Source organism: Neodiprion fabricii, chromosome 2, assembly GCF_021155785.1.
Source record: "Neodiprion fabricii isolate iyNeoFabr1 chromosome 2, iyNeoFabr1.1, whole genome shotgun sequence".
Classification (NCBI taxonomy): Eukaryota; Metazoa; Arthropoda; class Insecta; order Hymenoptera; family Diprionidae; genus Neodiprion; species Neodiprion fabricii.
Genome location: NC_060240.1, coordinates 35,788,984 through 35,808,783, shown reverse-complemented (window position 1 = coordinate 35,808,783; position 19,800 = coordinate 35,788,984). Strand labels below are relative to the sequence as shown.

The 19,800-nt window shown below is 37.1% G+C and overlaps 1 protein-coding gene across 3 annotated transcripts; it reads right to left on the bottom strand.

The window, feature by feature from the left end:
- Positions 1-13,534: 13,534 nt before the first annotated feature.
- On the bottom strand, positions 13,535-18,719 carry LOC124175431 (cyclin-dependent kinase 11B). Of its 3 annotated transcripts, none has more exons than XM_046555676.1 (10): positions 18,538-18,719; positions 18,078-18,272; positions 17,761-17,943; positions 17,129-17,641; positions 16,830-17,027; positions 16,404-16,729; positions 15,765-16,091; positions 15,327-15,591; positions 14,972-15,202; positions 13,535-14,597 (listed from the first exon to the last, which is right to left on the bottom strand). In XM_046555676.1, exons 1-10 carry the CDS (start codon positions 18,606-18,608, stop codon positions 14,303-14,305), a joined length of 2,604 nt encoding a protein of 867 aa, XP_046411632.1. In that variant the 5' UTR covers positions 18,609-18,719; the 3' UTR covers positions 13,535-14,302. The 3 variants fall into 3 exon arrangements, with proteins under 3 accessions (XP_046411632.1, XP_046411633.1, XP_046411634.1); XM_046555677.1 differs by having other exon boundaries at positions 17,129-17,629; XM_046555678.1 differs by having other exon boundaries at positions 17,129-17,614.
- Positions 18,720-19,800: the final 1,081 nt, after the last annotated feature.

Genomic DNA, 19,800 nt, shown 5'->3' with positions numbered 1-19,800 from the left:
CGGCTTGCGTACAATTATCGGGTACATTTTATTTTTGAACTGGTTTTTTTTTTTTTTTTTTTTTTTTTTTCCTTGACCGCGAATTAACGAAAACTTGAAATTCGTAAGGAACGTTGGAATTTATGGCGTTTGATGTATATAATTTCATACATTGCTGTTCATTTTGGTAAAAGAAATAAAAAAAATGTCTATTATTTTACATCTTTGCCGAATAGACTGATTTATTCTGATTTGTTATTCATGTGATATTTCGTGATTTTCAAGTTTAGCGAATATCACGAGACTTGGCCGTCGTTTTAAATTTGAATATAAATTTCACGTTGCCGAAGAAATCGTTCGTTCACGAATCCATTCCCGAAGAACTCTATCCGTTACATAGGACATTTTATTCACAAATTATATAAAAATTTGAACGAATCGATATCGTTTCTATAATATTTAACTATAATTGAAATATAATGCGAATTTCATTCAGTTCTTTCAAATTACTCAACATCGAATATGATAGCTTCGACTGAGGATATTAAATTGATATATGATTAACTGCTCTAACGATATCATTTTGATTTTAATCTAAACGATTTAAGAAAGGAAATCCACGAAAAATATTTGACACCTACAGTTCCTCACGAGCAGCTATTCTCCAAGGTATTAAATTAACCGTTACTAAATGAAAACCGTTTTCTTACAACAAAGTTTGATAATTAACACAAAGCACAAACATTTAACCGTACCGTGTCGACTTGAGAAGAGAATTGATTCACTCTGCGATGAGCCTCGAACAAGTTGTGCATCGCGGAAGAATGAGTGTGTGCACTCTACGTGTGTTAAGGTATACCTACCAGCCTTCTGCGTTTCTTGCAAAGTGCAGTAACGACAACTGGTTTGAATCTATTTTGCTCCTGCTTGTTAGCGTCACTCGTTTCGTCCTTCTTTTTGGTCATCTTTGTAAGGTCATTCACATTATCAGGCATTACTTATTTGCGAGACTCCGTATCTCTGCATCGACCAAAGACAAAGCGTTTTAAAGGAAAGTGTTTTTTTTCCTCTATACTATATATATATATATATATGTATTACACATGAGGAATGCAAAAATTCACTCTGCCAGTTGCAATTTTGAAAATTAACTCTGCACCACTTAGCGGTCGGAATTTGCAGCTCTTTCGACAGACTTCTAATACGGCATAAATTCTTCGTATAGTGGGCGTAGAAAATGACTTTCCGTTGAAACTCTACCTCGGACCCAAAGATGAAATTTGTCTGACAGTTTTGGTCGTTGATGCATACTCTTACTCTCCGGTAAGGCGAGGTTCGTAACGGGACTCGATTGTATACCGCCCGAATCGAGTTATTCGATATTTCATAATAGGTGTCGGTCCATACTTGCATCGGTGATGAGACAAATTCCCCATCACGGACCGCGTTTCAGACTCGATCTAACGCTTCTTGTACAGAACTTGACTTTTAAATTTCCTAAAGGATGACGTGACGTCATCCTACGTTTACTGATTCTCTTATTCAAAAATTAACAGTTAATTATACTGTATAGATGTTGTTTATTTTACTATTTTTTTTTTTTTTGCTGTTAAACCGATGCCATCGAGATAGAGAGAGAGAGAGAGAGAGAGAGAGAGAGAGAGAGAGACCAGTAGCTGATTGTAAGTGGCCACTTGGGTGCTTGAGCAAACTGATCGAACTGACTTTTTGCTGTCAATTGCCGCATAAAATCAGCAACCGAGCCTACATGTTATTATTCGTTTCATTTCATTTCACGTATTTGCTTAAAAACAAATCATCGAGTTGATTTTAGCCGCTGTAATATAAACAAGTTTCTTTATTTTCAAAATCTTCGCTGGTAAGGAACACTTCGCACCTAGGTATTGTTGTATAGAAAATTGTGATTCGTTGAAATTATTTTTGTTCGGATAATCTGGTGGTTTTTTTCGAATCGGTGTCCTGGTATCTTGCAATAATGCAAACGAGTTTTCGGCTTAGCTTTATTCTATCCAATGATTCATTTGGGCTCTTCAAACAATGGCCTTTTGCTCGCTCGTCTGCGTGAATCAATGAGTCGATTGAATTCTTCCACGAAACCGTGATTTGCACTAACCAGTGCCACTTATAATTATTACGTATACTTTCCAGGGTAGCCAATGATTTATTACATACGTATACACATATACCTGTATTATATTATACACATGTTACAAATCGAACGTTACACGGGATTATATATTATTTATTTCACACTTGATTGGATCGCATACATGAATTCGAAAACAGTTTGTGGAATATTAATACCGACGAATTTTAACACGCGAACAATGCTTCGCGTCGTCTTAATCGTACCGCACATACGCAGCTGTTCAAGGCTGCCTATAGATGTACGATTTTTCGCATTCCCCAATTTTCATAAAATCATTAAACTTCTTTGATCCAGCATTCCAGCGTCTCGAAATCACTCCGAACCGAACGCATATACGTACATCATTCAAGACGTACGAGAATTATCGAAAACTATTTTTTCTTGTCTTAAAATAAGCGTTGAATCAGCGGTTGCGAGTTTGCATATAAAAGTAAGCGAGCGATCGTTAAAAAACACGAGTTTCTTGTAAGGTGAAAAAAATGTGTGTATATTGCGTCTAGCTTGATACGAAAGTTGAATTCAAATGCACCGCGTGCATCTCTGGACAAAGTGCGGCAAAAGCGACGAAGATTTTTCTCGTTGCCAGTCAAAGCCTGACGTGCAAATATGCCCGCAGAGAAACAAACACCAGGCATTTCATTTCGCCGTCAACGACGAGACGACCGCCGATGCGTTTAGCCTCGACAAATGATTTTCATTCAAGTCGCATTATTCGCCCAATGGAAGGAACGTCCTCACCTTCGAACAATGTTCAACTGACCCAGACTTTTCCTGTCGTTACCCAGATAATCCACTCGATACAGAAGCCATGACGTACGTCCGAAATAGATGCCTGTAGCAGGTTTTTTTCTCTGACGATTGGAATAGTTTGTTTGCTGACTTGGATATATTTGCCGACTCGAGTCAATTAACTACCATTACAAATTTCACAGAATTGTTTGGGAAAGCGTAAACAAAAATTCGAGAACAACATCCGCATTCCGTTATCTGGAGGGAAAATAAAAATCATACAGCAAAATTCGATTCCCTAAAACAGCAAACAAAATTTTCGGACTGATACCAGTATCGAGATTGATTTATCAGTGAGCAAGAAGTAGACTCTCGGTAACTGCAAAAGAGAAGATTTTACCGAAAACTGTATGAAAAGTGGGCATGTTTTTTGGTAAAACAATATATTTCGCAAAATGCAGAATCAGTGAAATCCACTGCGTGCAGACTAAAATCCGCTACATATTTCGCGGTAAAAAATTATACTTTACACGGGTATTACTTTTTTTACCAAAAATCCTGACGTGTCCTCTTTTTCTTCTCTCCGTGGTATTGCAAATTTGCATCGGTTTATACGTTATTGTGCTTGCATCTGTGTAACACTGAATTACACACATCACGCGATCTGCGATGCATCGAGTAGAGTAAGTGATTGCAGAAAAATTAAATTGCTCAGGGTATAAATAGGATTTCAGGTGCAGGGTACCTTCCTACATACGCGTAACTAGGTTCGTTAACATTCGCGGACGCATTAGTTATTTCATAACTGTAAATTCGATTGCTCGTGCAGTACCGAGTCACAGGCACGCTTTCGGCGCAATGTGCGTTCGTAGCGTTTATCACGCGACAAAAATATCAAAGTCCGTAAAGTGCAGCTCATTATTTGATTAATAATTTTCTCAATCAATAATTTTGTTACTTTCGTTATTATTATCACTATCATCATCATCATTGTCAGAAATGATCGAGTAGTTACATATCATAAACAGGGTTCGTACGCTTTTTGGAACCCGAAATTCCTGGCTTTTCCAGGTGTTCCAGCCTAAAATAGGATTTTTTTCAGTAACCTTCCGAGAAATATGTCGCTGATTACTGACAATTTTTTTGCATATTAATATCTTCGACATTACCTAGTAATTAATTTACTGTCCGACTACTAATTTACAAACAACAGCCAGCGATTTGCAGTAAGAAAAAAACGAAAGGAGGTTTGATATCAAGTAACGTACGTATAGGAAGCAGTTTATTTCTTCAAGAAACTTAAAATTCCAGTCTTATTTTCGAAATTCCCCAACTTTTCCCTGACTTTTCCCTACTGTAAGAAACTCCCCGAGTTTTCCCATTTTTCCCGATTTCCTTGTGCGTACGAACCCTGCGTAAAGCAAACTATGTGCACATGAGTATAATTTGCACAAAATGTATAGGTATTCATTGCCATTCTTTGTGCGCTATTTTATAATCATTTCATGTATAAAGCGAGGCTCGCCGACCAACGGAAGAAGAAGAAGAAGAAGAGGAGGAGGAGGAGGAAGGAGGAGAAAATGAACAAGACGGAGAATAAGAAAAAAGAAAAATTGCAAAACGAGCGGCTGTTACGCCCCGGTTGAATATCGCTGAAAGCGATGCAGCCACCACCCTGTTCACGTGCAGCATTTGTAATACGCGATCACCGAAGGCCTTCGGCTTTGCCTTATCGGTGGATCATCCATCACGTTCCGTCGACGAGAAAATTTGCCGTGAATAAGTAACAGGCTTTTAAAATAACGCGGTAAGAAAAATGTCCACTTTGTGTTTGGGATGGATAAATATAGCTGTACGTCTATGTTTATTATCGCATCGCATATTCTCAGAGTTTTAACATTTCTGAGAATGCATCGTAAATTTGCAATGTTCACGTCATTCATACGCATGACGAAATTGCTGAAAGACTTTAAGCCTAAGTTTGCGATCACTTAAAGTACATCTTACTATCGATTGATGAGCCTTGTCCAAGTTTTTTTTTTTTTTTTGTTTGCTTTCTTATTCAGACGTATCGTGGTCTATAAACAAAAATATCTGCTCTTTTTTTCGACACATTTTAGTAGTTAATTCGACGAACTTGAATCAGATGTTTTGGGATTCAATTGCAATAAAAATGTCTGGATCACGAAGGTAGCGAAAACGTTATTGAAAGCTTTTAGGTATAAATCTCCATGTCGAATTAGACAATTGGAATCATTTCGATGATGATGAAAGTTGAATAGAAAAGAGAGAAGAGTCTTAGCATATCAGTAATGAAATTCATTCTACTTTTAAGAGTTTTTAACAGTTGAAACTGACAGAACAATATATAGACCATTAAGATCGTACAATTTGTATACGCTGGAATTGTAAGATGACACCTATAATAAAAAACAACCAAAAAATTTCCCTCGCTTTGCTCTACGAATTAAGAAATACCGAAAACGTTATACAGTAATGAGAATTTTACCCCAGTTTTCTAGGTGATCTAAAAACAATTAACCCGATTCGATCCACGGTTCTATATAAATTAAACTTCACTAAATACTATGATCGGCATTAGCTAACTGGGTCAATGACCATTGAAAGATTTTCAAAATATTGTCATCAGCCGGTATGACTAATTTATTGATTCATTTACACAAAGCGGGTAGTCTAAATAACACTACATAGTACTCCTGACACTAATAATCACGCAACGACGGTAGGTATGGTCAGATATTTTTACGAGTAACAAATAGTAAAATACATTCAAGCACGTGGCATTCCTAATCCTTAACTTAACACTAATCACGAGTCATGCTTCTAGAGCGAAAAGGCGAGTGAAGAGACGACTGCTACAATTAAATATGTACAATTAAAATATGGATGAAGCTGCAACCTCGCGCAATCATCCCTCAAATATTTTACTTTCAGCTGAACAGACTGTTTGCGCCCCTCGTACACGGGCCATAATTTTCGAATATCCTGCAGATCGTTCACCCTGCGAACGACACCCGAGGATAAGGAAATGCAAATTATAATCAGACGATCTGCAGTCGCAAAGTATAGTCCTGCCCTTTGAATAATTCTAATGAGTAGTCAGTCGATCGGTTCGTTTCGCTGCCAGTCTCAATAGCGCGCCAATCGCGGTATTATTTGTTGATGATATGTGATTTTTGGAAATAACCTAGCAGGAAACGTTCACCAATTTCTGGAACCGATTTTACTACATTATGGGCTACATCTTTTTACTGGAAATATTATTTGATATTACAGTCACCCAATTAATTATAATTTACATTGAAAAAATTGTCACAGATATGTGTAAAATAGTTCCGATCGTGTTCCGAAAAATATTTTTACATTATAATTTGAGATGATGCGCTTACAAACAAATGAGATATAATTTTGTCCCAGAATCGTATATGATTATATCACCTACTATATGGAGAGTTGAATATAAATTATGCGGTGGATTTTACTCGGCAAGATAGACGGCCTGAATGAATTTGAATATAAAATTTGCTCGCTATATTTTGTCAATAAATTATCACAGACTTCCTCTTGTTACTCACAATCAGTGGAATGGGTTGCTTTGCTTATCCCAATCATTATCCGACTGGTAATGTACAAGTCATGCTTCTGAAAAGTTGCGACCCGCAATTATAAATAAAATAATATTGATAATAATCTTTCGTATCACTTGCGTCATTCCACCCCAGCAGCGTGACGCATTTGAGTCTTTCTTACGCAAGGAATTTTATAACACGCAAATGACATATTTAACAATTTTTAAATTCCACAAATAAAATCTATTCTCAATTCAAATTAGCGCCGTGTATAATTCTATGAGGTCAACATTCACCTGATCCATGCTTGAAAAGAAACTTGTGCACGATGCATTTTCGGTTTGGATGAATATTCATATACACACAAGTTAATCACATTGTCGGATTGCATGGTGTTCAGAAAAAAAATAAGTTCAGAAAGAAGGAAAACACGATTCGAGGCGGGAATCCACTTTTTAAAAACAGTTACTTAGTGAACACAAATAAGTATATCATTCGCAGCAAACTTTGAAAAATAGAATATTTCCAGGACACGAGCAAAAATTCCAGGATATTTTCAGGACTTTTTAAGGACAAGTAAAATTCAAGAACATTTCCAGGACCACTGGACACCATGGATTGCCATAGGATGGTGGGACGACATATGCTTTATATATATCATTGAATATTTATTCTCTGGAAAGTGATACAGGCAATTCCATGGGTTTTATCATCCACGATTAACAGACGGTTGATTTATACCGTATAAACTTCTATTCTTGAAAGAAAGCATGCAGTACAATATTCCCATCATAGAATGCAAAGTGCAATATGATTTATTTTCATGGTTTAGAAATATGTGTATTCTTGGTTTCCACGCAGTGGGTGAAATTTTAAGTTTTTCAACATTGCATCGAGGAGTATAACAACGCAAGTTTTTGAGGTCTCTGACACCTGACTATTGAAACAATTGACAATATTTTAAAATCTGAAAATTTTTGAAATCCTCGTTTTGCATAATTTTTTGTAACTTACATTAAATTCAAACGTTTATCCATTGTACAAGAGCTTTTCATATATTATGCAAAACTTCTACGGAGCAGTTTCGTCGTTGTTTCAATTCTCGTCAATCTTACGCGATTATCGAACCAAAATGTCAATCCGAAACTGTTTTATCCATATATTAATAATTTTCATCAGTAAAAAAACGGAAAAAAACAAACTAACATTGAAAGTTTTTCGAAACAGTTTAAAAAGTACCCAAGTGAGAATTCAAATCTATAATCATGCGCAATTTCGTCAGTAGGTGACAAACTGTATTCTACGTTGGAATCCCCTAGAAAAATAGCTCAGTTCGGATAGGAGACAAAAAAAAATGTGTACTGTAAAGCTCGTGACCAGGTCGCAGAAAAAAATAGATTGAAATATTCTACTTGATGAAATATAAAATTTCAATGTCGAAGCAAATTCATTCTATCGATTTCCTATAATTTTAATTCTTTATAATGGTGAACAAGTGACTTAAATACATTTCATCCACGAAAATTTGACGCACCCCTGATTAAGAAACGTCAAGTATTACTCCGAGCGAGGTGCAAATGCATTTCTAGAGTTCAACAACCATCGTCGAAAAAGTGAAGAAACAGCTTTTGAATGGCAACGTTTCACCTTGAACTTGCACCGTACTAACCGAACGCGCCTGCCTCAAAAACTCCGTCTCGCATTCGCGACGCAGAGCGGGAAGAAGACGTGAGAAGATATAAAAGTCATCATCGCCCCCCGAACGAATCAGAAAATTCGAAGCGTGGCGAGAATGGATAGAAAAAAAAAAACAAAAAAAAAAAAAAACAAAAAAAACCTAAAAAAATGTCAATCCCACTGATTTTCAGTCGTTCTCCGTTACAACAACATTTGTTGCTTTACAATGTTAATTCGAAACAAGTAAGAGATAAATAATTCAATCCAGATGTAAATTGTTTTCTTTATTCCATACGCCACAAATGGCTAAACGATTCGTAGTTTCGCATATAAGTAACACGCGTGTAGGTCTTCCACAGTCTTGTTAATTTCCGTGATAAATACCTGGTTCCGCAACGACGTTCCAGCAGTAAACGACTGTTTATAACAGTAAAGACTAAACGAATAAAAATAAAAGACGGAGAAGATGATAGAGGGGAATAAAAAAAACAAAAAAAAAAAACAAAAAAACAAATTAAATAAAACGGACCAAGAATACAGTCAAAAATTCAAATGACACGCTCGTAATGTCAGGCCACACCCGAGAACCACTTTTTCCATACGGCTTCTGTCATCAAATACGTACATACGAGATTCAAACGGTTTCGAACAGACCTGCCAACGAAACGCGATGCTGCCGGTATTAATCTCGCGAAGAAGACAAAGTTCAGATACAGCGATCTGAAAGCGGTACTAAAAGGAGAAAGAAATAAAAACGGTAACGGATAAAACTAGCCCTTTGCCCTGTCTCTGGAAATCGTACGGAAAATATAAACGAATCCTGGGTGTATAATGGGAAAATTATCGGAGGAATGACTAAAGCGGATGGAGGCTCGAAAGTTGCTACGATCGCAGTTCGGTTTGAAGCCCGCTGAAAACTAACGTGATTCAACTATGCAAATGACGATGCCAGTGTCATTGCCCAGAGTTCGGTAGACGACTCTCAATTATATGATTGGCATCGCGGGCAGTTTACGCCTAGATCTGATTTCGGTGTCGCCTTAATGCGATCTTCTCGCCCTCCCATAACTCGATCCTTCGTGGTATAATGTATTTTTATACGTATATGTGTATGATGTATATAAGGCGTTTATACATGTACGCCAATCAAATACGTAACGATATTACGACGTCCTCGTAGGTCATTGGCATTAAAAATCTTCTGTTTATTCAGCATATCGGTCGGCATTTATTATTTAGTGCGTTTCGCCGCGTGTACCGTAATCCGCGCCCATGGCTGGTATCTTGAAATCTGAGAATCGTCAAGGATCTCGTTACACATACGAACGTAAATAAGCATAAGTGCGTAAATACATGTAAGCATGCGTATATCCGTATACGTGTAAATGGTTAGAAAATAAGAATTTCGTCGACCGTTTTTTCACCGCCCCTTCCTCCTCCTCCTCCTCCTCAATCTTTTTCTTCGTCTTCTTCTTCTTCTTCTTCTTCTTCTTCTTTACCCGTTACCGCCAATATTTACGTACATCATGAAGCATGCTAATGTCAATACGACGTGTAAATATGTAATCTGTGTACAATCGTCATTCGCGTCATCATCGAACGCAAAATATTAATACTTTACAATTGATTTAAAAATTGGAACTTTTCTGAAATGAATGAAAACGCGTATACTTAGATAAGTTATTATGCGTAAATTTAACGAATGAATTAGACGATCTCTGAACCTGTATTTAAATCGCAATTCGCGCGTACACGGGACGAGTCGCGATTATTTATTTTAGTTCCCATGACGCGTACAATTTTCTAAACGCTTAACGGCCAGGCAAATAAGATTTCGACACGCTTCTCGCCACTTAATCCTCGGTAATGAATGGCACAAATGATTCGAGAAAAATTCATAAATCATCTTTTTCATTTTTTGTCCTGATTTAAATGCCGCGAATAGGATTGCGGTATTATACGGAATTGGCAAAAATTTGTATCAATCTTTACTCTACTTTACAGCCTGCGTGACGTTGGAATGTTAATGCAAATGGTTCTTTTATACAGGTAGATTGAAAGTTGAAAAAAAGAAAAGATGCCGAAGTTAGGTAAAAAGTGAGACTAATTGAAGTGATATCAAAAGAATAAGATATTCAAAGTAGTTAGCTTTGTTGTTTCTGGTCCCGGAACGAATTGTATAATTTGTTTATTTGTTTTTATTTTTTAGAATTTGTCCGAAGTAAAGAAGTAAGAGCACTATCGGCGATATAGCGAAGATCGCGTTAGCAGCTCGTCACAAGCGTATAATTGCCATTATAGTAATTGCTATTGCGCAATAAAGAACATGACAAATTGCTAATCCGAAGATTAACGCGGAATCGTTAGCTCCAAAGTGATTTTTGTCTCGTGGTTTTAAGAGGACGAGAAAAAGAATGAAGAAAGAAAAAAAAAAAAAAAATAATTCATAGTTAAGACGGTTCAAGGTCCGATATACTGAACTGGTTGCTGGTTAGTGACCTGCAGACTTTCCTCCCAATCTACAAACCTTTTATCAAACTGTCCACCACTCCATTTGTACAAGCCATAATAAGTCTTAAATATTCTGTAGAACTTCGCCGAGACTTCCGTGTACGGGATAAATGACAATGGAACTTACTGGAAGTAACGTTGTCGTGAAGAATAATGAGAGAACGAAAAATCTCATCTCGGCTGCGGTGAATTTCTAAGAGATACAATTTCGAAATTCGAACGCGGTTTCGCATCATATTTTTGAATTTTTCGAACAGAGAGAGAGAGAGAGAGAGAGAGGCAGAGTTCTGTTTCAAATGGAGAATATATGGAGGAGATTTCTTAAAATTGTCCTTGACCTCAGCGAGGGCCAAATCCCAATACTTTTTAATTCCTTTTGATTTCAATGAACTCCCTACGAAGGGTCACCTTCGCATTAGCAACGGAATCAGGTTTTGGGCCTTGCGCCCCCTTCAGAACCGGGCCCCATAACGCCGAGCGCCAAGAGATACTCGCGTTCCTGACACATCTGCATATGCTAAAGTTAAAAATCCTCGAGAGGCCCTTACAAGATGCAAATATCGAATAATAACAACACGCAGAAACTTGCCAAGAGGTGAGTTGTTGGAGTCTTTAAAATGATGATACAAGTCTCGATTTCTCCCTGCATGAGTGGATTTTATTTCCCTTTATGCAGCATGTATTTTTATATTGTATAAGATGCCGCAGATTTTACGCTCGAACGATTTTGCTGAGCGATCATCCGCAGCTGAAAATCCATTTCGTTATAAATAATAATTTTCTATAATACGCGGATAGACGGCGTTACAGCGACATTTCTTTTCGCGAGACACCTGTCATCCCCAAGCATTGTCGTTTACATCATGCCTGCAAAAGACAGGGTAAAACCGCCCCAACGATATACGAAAATTCCCCGACTCGAGGGGTATAAAAGAATTAATCCTACGCTATCCAACGACATTATCAAGAGGACAACACCGGGACGATCTGCTAGCCAAAGAACATTTCAAACTTTGTTAAGATAGGTACAAGCTTTTATTTAAATATTTACCCGTTATTTTCGACCACCGTGTTAAAAAAACAAAATAAAGCTCTCATTGCAATTACCGCATAAAAGACTCTCAAAATTTGTGAAATAAATTAATTAGAAAAATTTCCTGTAATCCACATTCAAACTAACATGTTCATTATGCAAGATTTTCCGGTGTTCTTTATTTATTTTCATTTATAAACTGGAAGTTCATCGGCCAGTACATATCAAGTATCTTTATCTGTAGATATAACACTTGGTGATGAGCGGAGAGGAAAAAAATTCAGACCTAGCCAAAACCTGTATTTAAAAAACTCACGTGAAAAAAAAAAAAACGACTATTTTTAATGTAAACATTTTACCCGTAGACGAGTGAAAAGAAAGAAAAAGAAACCAAAATGCAACGCCTAATTGCGTGTTGGTTTGCTGTGACAATCACCGGCATTGTATTGGGAATTGAATGGCATGTGGAAGGCGCACCAGCCGATGTTCTTCAGCAAGACAACGCATTGAAGAGCTTTATTCGTTATGGCAAAGGACTGGTATGTCATATTAATAGTTACCCTGGCGACATCCTATTCTCATTTATACGGTTTATTCAACTCTTGACATATTCGAGAAGAGTGTTTGGTGATACAGAGATGCAAAGTAATTTACTTGCCAAATTTTACGAGCCGTGTGACCGCTTTGGGAAAAAAACAAGGCATAAAAATTAAATTTTTAAGTCGTAATGAACGCGTCGCAACGGTGGCACATCTCGTATCTCAGATCTCGTATTTTAATGATCAATACTGTCGCGGCTCAATTCAACCCGCTATTTCTATTTGTGTACTTTTCAAGCACCCCTGACATTTATTTGTCTCATTCTGTTTCAGGACAAAGAGCTGCAACTGGCTAGATATCTCCTGACGCACCAACTTATCTTCAACTCCAATAGTAAAAGAAATTCCGAGCTTATAAACTCGCTGTTGGGTTTGCCAAAGAATATTAATAACATTGGCAAGTGACATTATATACGGATATGCACATACATCGGATAGTTTAGAATAAATTAATGCAATTCGCAAAAAAGCAAGTAATGCTTGATTAGTAGTTTTTGACAATATGATTCATCGGTACAATGACAAAGTAAAATACTCGAATTTGCTTGAAACATTTTTATTTGTCTTCTATATCTTGATATTCGAATGTTGTACAATGTACTCCGGCGTTTGCTTGACCAATAAATCGTAAACATAACTCTGTATAAATTGTTTTCACTACTTACCTGCTCGTATCACGATACAAAACCAATACGATTGCACAGGTATTATGTGTTATATATAACCCCGATTTTCTGTTTGAATTCACGTTGAATTCGATGTTTATAACCAAGCATGCAGAAATAGGATATTCTTGATTGTAATACTGTATTGGTGACGATATCTTAAGCGGTTAAAAAAAATGTATTTACCTGTGAGCAGTGTTTAAGTGAAAATTTAAAAACGTAAAGAAATATTCAAAGGTTTCTGGTCTTTGATCTAGTAAAAATTCCCTATCGGCAAATATTAAATTATGCGCGTTCTTGAGATTCTCTTGAACGCAAAAAAATCACTGAAATAGATCATGACATAAGATTGATGCAAACGTGATGATCTATTACACGATCAGACAGCCGAAATTTGTTTAAACGTCAGTTCCACTAGATTTCAAGACGCGATTAGGCCAGCGACTACTTTTTGTGTTTAATGATAATGATTTCTTCGGTTCTTGACAAAAAAAAACCTGATCAGAGTATTGGATGTCATGTCTCAAAAAAATTTATATCACGCTTGGCGATGTGAAAAAAAGTTAGCATTCGATCACGCGTTATCTCGTATTCGTATTTATTATAGTTACATGAAATAGGTTGATATTATACATGGAATCACAATCAATGGTAGGTGTCAAAGTGCTGCTCATAATGAATTACAGTAAGATTTCGGCAACACTTCGCATACTGATTTATGTTTTTGTGCTGATTACAACTAATTAGTATAAAAATGATGATATTAGAATAATTCTAGTCTTGTACAGCCGGATAATAAACCAGTTAATGCAAACAAAAGAAAAAAACTAATATTACAGGATCGAAACCACTGTATCCAATTTCGCGCACGTTTTCCGAATTCTCAAGTATTGAATACCAAGCTTTACTTCAATCAAACTGATTAAGAACGACGCTGTACGAATAAGAATCACTATCGCTCCTTACGCTTTGTAATGTTAATTTTGCGTAGACTACGTATACCGCAATACTCTTATTGGGTAAAGACAGAAAATGCGTTCAGTCCTTTCATGTTGAAACATTTCACGTAAATAAATTATTTAGAAAGGAAATATGTCGAATTTGTAACATAAGAGAGTTGAGTGTCTAAAATATAGAGGATTTTACAAAGTGAGTCGCTTAGTCACAAATCCAATAGGATCAGTTTGCCGGATGTATGTGGCAGAAAAAGAAACTCAAATTTTGTTAACCACCGTTATTTTCACGAAAAGCCGCGGTAAAATTATGCATTTATTACACGTTTCATTGCTGAACCCACTCTCAAGATCTGTTCCGTATCAGTGGAACTTGAAAATGGGTAATTGTCTAAATTAAAATTTCAAGTGAAAGCCACCACCGACTGGAGGAGCTCTACCTCTTTCTAAAAGTCCCATATGAAATCCGGAGGAGCTTATATCTGCGTCATCTCCATCGCCTAGTTGTTTGTACTCCCTTCCACCACTCGGAGGTTTCGGCGATGCATTAGCTGTTCGAATTCCCAACTCTGATTTAGCTGGCCAAGTTGGAAACATAGCTGGGTCGATTGGCAATGGTGCTTCGGTGAAATAACCATGTTTCAAAGCATCTTCTGCTGTGACACGTTGCTGTGGATCGTAGGTGAGGAATCTGTAATCATTGAATCATTCGTACAAGAACTTTCTTGAGATAAAAAAAACTTGAACTTGTAACAAGGAACTTCATAACAGATTCTAAAATTTAGCAATTCTAAAATTACTCTTTTTGCATGGAAATTTGTTTAACCTTTATTTAATAGCCACGGTTTTCCGTATAATTTTCACACTGGTAAAAAATAAAGCAGCGGAAGACAGCCAAGATGAAAGAGAAAAAAACCATGATATGCACTGCTTTTCATTGCTTGCAATTAAAAATGAAAACTGTGAAGTCAAGCTCTTGATAATAGGAATTTTTTTTTGTAGTGGCAAATTTCCTCTTAATCGTTACTAGTTAATATGGGTGAAGTTGTTACTTCGAATCCTTACTTGTTAAGTAATTCAATCCCAAGATCTGACAAAGACATGCTAAATCTTTGACGTAAATTGTTTACAGGATAGTGAGAAAATGGTATTTTCTGAACTACTGGTAATTTGTTATAACCAGGCCATACGCGTTCGCTTGGAGTTCCCAATTCTTTGAATATCCTGTTGAGTTGGTCTATTTCGGATTTGCCTGGAAAGAGAGCCTCCATTCGTAGTAACTCTGCAAATATGCATCTGGAAGGGAAGCTCCATGTTTAAGTACGCCAAATTGAATCAGAGTACTGCGTAAAATCGTAGAGCACACTGATACAGTAAACATTGGTTATCATGACATAAAATCAAGATAAATTCTCCTCACCCTACAGACCAGACATCAATGGGTGTGCTGTATTCTTTTCCATTCAGAAGCAACTCTGGAGCTCGGTACCACAGGGTAACGACAATAGGTGTATATTGCCTTAGTGGGGATCCATATTCTCTGGCAAGGCCGAAATCTCCAACCTTCAAGATACCTCTGTGGCTCAAGAGCAAGTTGGAAGTTTTTAAATCACGGTGAAGTATCCAGTTGTCATGTAAATGCGCCACAGCACGTAGAAGCTGTTGCATGAGACACTTCACCTCACCTGAAAATGAACATTTTCATTAATATTATGAATAGTCTGCAGCATGCAGGCTATTTTACTTTCAGTTTGAGAGCGTATATTGATTCAGAGGGATATTTCAGTCATTGTTTATCCAGACGCTTGGCAAACATGGACATATGTTGAAAGTTGGATACTCCGTATCGAGTACTCACCAGGAATAAAGACCTGCTTTTTTTGCTTCATAGTTTCCATGAGAGACTTCAAGTCATGCTCAACGTAATCCATGACTATGAATATTTTATCCATGTTACTGCCGACGACGATTTCTCTAACGGTAACAATATTCGGGTGCTGTGCTTTCAACAAGGTATTAATTTCTCGTAAACTAGTGATTGGAAAGCCCTCCTTTTCTTTCTCCATTTTTAAACGCTTCAACGCTACTATTTCTTCTGTTCGTTTATCTCTTGCTCTATAAACAACACCGTACGTTCCTTCTTCTATGCGGTTTAAGCACTGGAATTCCTCAACACTTCGACATCCTGAAATCCGGAAAATCTGAATATATACTTTACTATGTGAAAATCTTGTCTTGTATAATTTTGTGAACCAAGCATAATCAAAATCGTGAATACAATGTAAATCTAATCTACACAAAAGTAAAAATATATAAAGTAAATAAGTATGATAGACTGCAATTTTGCTTTAAAGCAGACTCTCCATGTTTGAGACAAAAAAGAACTAGTGAGAAAACTAGTGACACGTTTAAGAAGTACAATACAGACTCGTATACTATGTGTAAAAAAATACAAATATTCTTTTCCACATAAACCATTGATAACTTTTAACTATACCTTGAATGGCAGGTAAATATGGTGGGATGAGAGGTTCCTCCTCTTTTTCTGGCTTCTCTTCTTCTTCAACGTCTTTTGTTGCTCCATTTGAATCAACACGTCCAGGAGAATCTCCGTCAGAATGATCAGACTTGGCTAATCGATCAACAGACAAAGGACTTGGATTATTGTAGTCTGATCCATCGTTTGATTCGTCATTTGATCCCTTATTCGAATCATTAGATTCGTCATCATCGTCGCTAGTACTTTCTGATGATTCAGTTGAAGGGCGATCTGACGACCTTTCTTGTGGACTTTCCACCTGCTCTTCTGACGAATGCCTTGATCTATACAATCAATATTATTGCCCAGTTATCATCATGGTTAATTAGCCAAATCGAAATTATTACACCATATAACTGTGAAGTCTCAGTAACATTGACTTACTCAGGTGACTTTGATTGCGCTTCATCTGATGCATCTGGACTTAAACTTTCATCGGACAGCTCGACTATAGATGGCTCCTGATCCTGATCAGGGCCTGGATTATGTACCCGTTTTTCTCCTCTTTTTAGTCGTCGAGCCTCCAATTCTAATCTGGAGACCTCTTTTCTCCTCGCCATTTCTCTATCGGCCTCCAACAACCTGTAATATAGAGAAAAAATTTGTCTATCTGTGTGATTTGGATGTCATCACATTGAAAAAGTGCTCAATGACAGGATAAGTTACTATTTAGAGAAATTTACCTTTCTTTCCTCAATTCCTGTTCACTCATTTCTTTCGGGTCTTTATTATGCATAGGTATTTCATCAACATCCATATCTTCGCCATCATCTACATCAGTGATGTCCATTGCCTCTCTCAATTGCTTCTCTCTGTGCTCTCGATCCCTTTCAACTTTCTCTCTGTCTCGGTCACGATTTTTTTCATGCTTGTGCGATCTTTTGTGTCGTTTTTCAGGTCTTTCCATAGCTTCTGATTCTGAAAAATGGTCCTCCACTGGACGTACATGTCTTCGCTCTTCAGTGCGAACATCACGACGATCTCGAAGATCTTCAAGCATGTTTCGAACATCACGTCGTTCCCGGAGATCCTCTCCACGCCTTTCTTCTATGCGGATTTCTCGCCTCTCACGTGGTTCCCGCGTTTCACGCGTTTCCTCAACTCGGATCTCTCGGCGAGACTCAGATTTGTATTCGCGGACATCACGAGGCTCTTCACGCCGTTCTCGCCTTTTATCCAACAACCTGATATTATTCCTTAATTAATTTAGAAATTTTTTAACATCATAACCAATTTGCGGATTAATTTGCTATACATGACTAATAAGAATTGAGTTATTTGATGACTTTTAATACTTGAATATTAATTCATTTACCTTTCTCTCAAATCTTCTAAAACTCTATCGCCGGTGCTTCTTTCTTTGCGATCATGCCGCGATTCTCTATCTCTACTGTGTCCACTATCAATTCTCTCTGATCTCTCTATTCGATCTCTATCTCTTTTCGGTCCATCCGTCCGTTCTGTTCGATCCAAGACATCATTACCATGCCTGCGGTGTCTGCGATTAAAACAGTCATGTAAAAGCTGTTTATGATCCACAAGTCAAAAGCACACAATTTTATACCCAAAAGAGAACAATCGTAACCCAATCAATAATATCTAAATTACACATACAATAATATACATAATTACCTGCGTTTATCTCTGTGTCTCTCATCGTCACGCTCGTGATGACGAGACTTCCGCTCCTTCTCCTCCCTGCGATCTCTCCTCTCGCTGTGTTTTTCTCGTCTGCGTGACGAGTTGGATTTATGGTGTCTAATTACTGCTTGTGGTGGTTTTATATCTAGGGAATCTGCTGTGTCTGCACCATCTTCTTCAGAGAAACTGTGAAGAACAAGGATGCAATTTAAAATCTGTCACCATGGTCGTAATTTTCCTAGTTAAAACAACAGAATTTAGCATCAGAATTCGAACTACAGATCAAGGAAGCAAAAGTATCGTTTACGTTGCAAAGTATATGAAAGCTTGGTTTGAGATTCATGTAGGAATAAATAATAGAATCTTTCGAATAATGCGGAAAGATGTTACTCGTACAAATCGTGTATGAACGTAAGTTACCTTGAAAGCGGTAACAGGTGAGAATACATACCTAAAATCTTCGATATCTTTACCAGGACTCTTTTTTAATTCACCGTCTTCACTTTGATTATCAACTTCCATCTCGATTTGATTATTTGTCACAGGCCACTAAGAACGGACGTGCGGCTTAGGCAAGTTATACCTCCATTTTATTAAACCATCGCTTCATTCAACATATGCACGAATAGCGGAATCGTAAGGTTGGAGTTTCATGGGCGCCAATCTTGGTGCCAACATGATGCGGCAGCGCCACGCTGTGGACGGCGAAGGAACGTTCGTGAAAATGGATACCGACCGTACCGACGCAACGGTAAATGTTGCACCTCGTAACTACTTGTTGAGGTATTAATCGTAAGAATTTAAAACTCTTTAAGATTGTTAACTGGAAGTGTGAACAAACGGAGAAAATGCAGAAGCGAGAAGGAAATTCAATAAGCCGGTAACAGTTTTTTGAGGTCAGAAAATAATTTAATTTATTCTCATTATTCTAGAATCGTGCACTCGTGCATAATTAAGATACCTTTTTATACGTTTATTACCGCATAGTTGATACTAAAAATATTGCGATGTGCCCAGAGCCTTTCATCTGAACAATAAACAGTAATAAAAAAGATGTGAATAGTTTATTCATTTCAGTGCTTTACATGTATTACGGTTCAAGAATAATGAGAACGAATTAGATTATTTCCTTATATCTTGAACAACTACTTCGTCTCGATTTTTCATTTGCTCCATTTTTTTATACTTCCAATTAACAATCCTAAATTTTTAAATTGCTACGGTAAAAACGCACCTGAGAACCACTGATTCAATCACAAATTTGATTAGCTGAAACAGACAAAAGGTTTGATCAACTGAAACAGACGAAAGGTTTGATTAGCTGAAACAGACAAAAGGTTTGATTAACTGAAACAGTCAAAAGATATATTTAACTGAAACATTCAAAAGGTACGATAAACTGAAATAGATAAAAGGTGTCATTAGCTGAAACAGACAAAAGGTTTGATTAGCTGAAACAGACAAAAAGTATGGTTAGCTGAAACAGACAAAAAGTATGGTTAGCTGAAACAGACAAAAAGTATGGTTAGTTGAAACATTCAAAAGGTACGATAAACTGAAATAGATAAAAGGGGTCATTAGCTGAAACAGACAAAAGGTTTGATTACCTGAAACAGACAAAAAGTATGGTAAGCTGAAACAGACGACAGGTCTCATTAGTTGAAACAGACAAATGATTTGATTAGCTGAAACGAAAGACTACATAATCACTAAA

Excerpts from the sequence above, each read along its gene's own strand:
- LOC124175431 (XM_046555676.1), bottom strand. The coding sequence starts at position 18,608 with ATGGAAGTTGATAATCAAAGTGAAGACGGTGAATTAAAAAAGAGTCCT. Across the intron at positions 17,642-17,760 it reads TTAGAAGATTTGAGAGAAAG|GAATAATATCAGGTTGTTGG; the intron begins GTAAATGAATTA and ends AAATTAATTAAG. Across the intron at positions 17,028-17,128 it reads CAGGAATTGAGGAAAGAAAG|GTTGTTGGAGGCCGATAGAG; the intron begins GTAAATTTCTCT and ends TCTATATTACAG.